The sequence below is a fragment of the Pteropus vampyrus genome, unplaced genomic scaffold (assembly GCF_000151845.1).
Source record: "Pteropus vampyrus isolate Shadow unplaced genomic scaffold, Pvam_2.0 Scaffold565, whole genome shotgun sequence".
NCBI lineage: Eukaryota > Metazoa > Chordata > Mammalia > Chiroptera > Pteropodidae > Pteropus > Pteropus vampyrus.
In genome coordinates this window covers 57,013-59,060 of record NW_011889346.1, presented here as the reverse complement: position 1 = coordinate 59,060, position 2,048 = coordinate 57,013, and the positions used below count along the sequence as shown (strand labels likewise).

The 2,048-nt window shown below is 62.8% G+C and overlaps 1 protein-coding gene across 1 annotated transcript in view; it reads right to left on the bottom strand.

The window, feature by feature from the left end:
- The window catches only part of LOC105308299 (adenylate cyclase type 1-like), a 36,850-nt gene that overhangs the window by 15,834 nt on the left and 18,968 nt on the right, over positions 1-2,048 (bottom strand). Inside the window, exons 7-8 of the mRNA XM_023525475.1 lie at positions 1,868-1,965; positions 1,120-1,204 (exon numbers count right to left, since the gene is read on the bottom strand). Of these exons, the coding sequence (XP_023381243.1) occupies positions 1,120-1,204; positions 1,868-1,965 (183 nt within the window). The remainder of the gene's footprint in view (positions 1-1,119; positions 1,205-1,867; positions 1,966-2,048) is intronic.

The following is a 2,048-nucleotide window of genomic DNA, read 5'->3' as shown; positions in this document are numbered from 1 at the left end:
CAGCAGCCCGGAGGATGCACGGGCGCCAGAGCCCCCAGACGCTCTGACCAGGCACCACATTAAGATGTGTGCTGTCCATCGCAGCCACAGACACACGGTCTTCTGCCCGAGCCTGCGGTGTATGCAGAAGCCAGCAAGCACGGGGACCACAGACTGAGGGCGAGAGCCACGCTCCAAAAGCCCTTCCCCTCACGACACTGACTCCCCACTCGGCTTCCAGCTTCCAGACCGACCGGCAGCCCCGGGTGGCCCACGCTGCTGCGGGATGGCCTGACGCTCCTTAGGCCTGCTCAGCCCGGGGGGAGGAGGATGGCGGAGGGGGAGGGCGGATGGTCAGAAAGGAAGGGGCTGGCGCCTCTGCCAGAACCACGTCTACCCACCAGGCACACAGGTCCCCGACACTGGGACGGACGTGGCAGGCTTCAGAAATGAGCATCTGTTTGTCACGCTTTCACTTAAAATTATGTAACTAAAGCAATCTTATTTGAAAAGAGCAATTTCAAACTTTACCAAACCAACGTCACTCTGTCTATGAAGGTCAAAGGCCTAGTATGGGGTTTGAATACACAGCATTTAATTTCTAAAATCTGAGACGTCGGCTACGAACAGTGCAGAAGTTAAAGGAGTAAAACTCGATTTAACTGTTCGAGAAGTTGCTAATTCCCGGCAACTCTGATGACGAGCCCGGGGTCTGCGGGAAGGGATGACCCAGGGTGCAGCAGGGGACGGGGGCGCTTGGAAATGAAGTCGGCGGGGAGGACGCAGCCCCGAGACCGAGTCCACTCCCGGGAGCCAGGGCGGCCCTGTCCACACGGACTCCGGTTCCAGGAGAACCGCGCACCTCGTGCGCGGTCGATCGGTCGCTATCGATCGCTATCGATCGGCCGCCCCTTGGGCAGCACCTGCCCACGCGCCCGGCACACGGCAGGGCGCAGCGAGCTCACGCAGCTGGGGCGACGTTTCCCAGCTGCAATAGGGCGGGAGCCAGGACGGACGCCTCCTCGGCCAGAGGGCAGGCCGAGGCCACGAGCACGCCCGTCCAGGTGTGTGCAGCTACAGGACACATGCACACACACCTGGACCAGGAGACACAGGCACAGAACGCACGCGTGCACGTACCTGGACCCGGGTGATGTGCAGGTAGAGGACACAAGCCACCAAGAAGCAGATGCAGAACACCAGCAGGAGCAGGACAGGCAGACTCCTAGGACAGAAGACACGTGGTCGCTGTGGGCTGGGGCCAGGCAGCGTGTGCCTGGGAGTCTGCCCCCTTCCCGCCCACCCGGGGCCCTGGCCCCAGCAAGAAGCAGCAGTCTCTGGGGACACGCACAGGCTGGCTCACTAGTAGGACGGGGCCCCAGGACCCCAGTCCCGGGAGTCTGTGGGAGGCCCCGCCCTCACGAGGCCGGGGCTGGTGGACTTGGCCCCAGGCACTGCCCTCCTGCTGGCCTCCACCTGGGAACGGCAGGTGGCACAGTGTTCACCATGTGGGCAGAGGGTGGCGGCCAGGTGCTCGCTGGATACTCGCCTTGATGCGTGATGATTAAACATCATAAAAATCACTACATTTTTTTTCCTTTTCAGAAACCGCATTTTCTCCTTTTAATGTTTCTGAAAATGACACCGAGAAACCAGCATGCCCATTGGGTGACCTGCGTGTGGCTCTCCCTCAGAAGCCGTCGCAAAGGCAAAGGTGCGCGCGGTGGGACACAGACGCGGAAAGCACGCCGCGTCACCAAGGCCTGAGCGGAGAAGCCACACACCACGCCACCGCGGCTGCACGACCCCGTCACCAGTCAGCACAGTGCTGGGACCCCCGGAACACCAAGGCAAGAGCACCCCCGGCGGGCGCGGGAGCCACACTCACTGCGGGATGATCAGAAGGTAGACGAGGCCGAACAAGGCGGCCAGGACGAGCGCGAGCACCACGGCGCTGCTGAAGTGCTCGTCCCGGAGCTGGTGGTACTGCGGACACGGAGCCGCCCGTCAGCGCGCCACCGCCAGGGACACGCGGGGCCCTCCCGAGGGCGGCGCCGCCTGGAGCCACG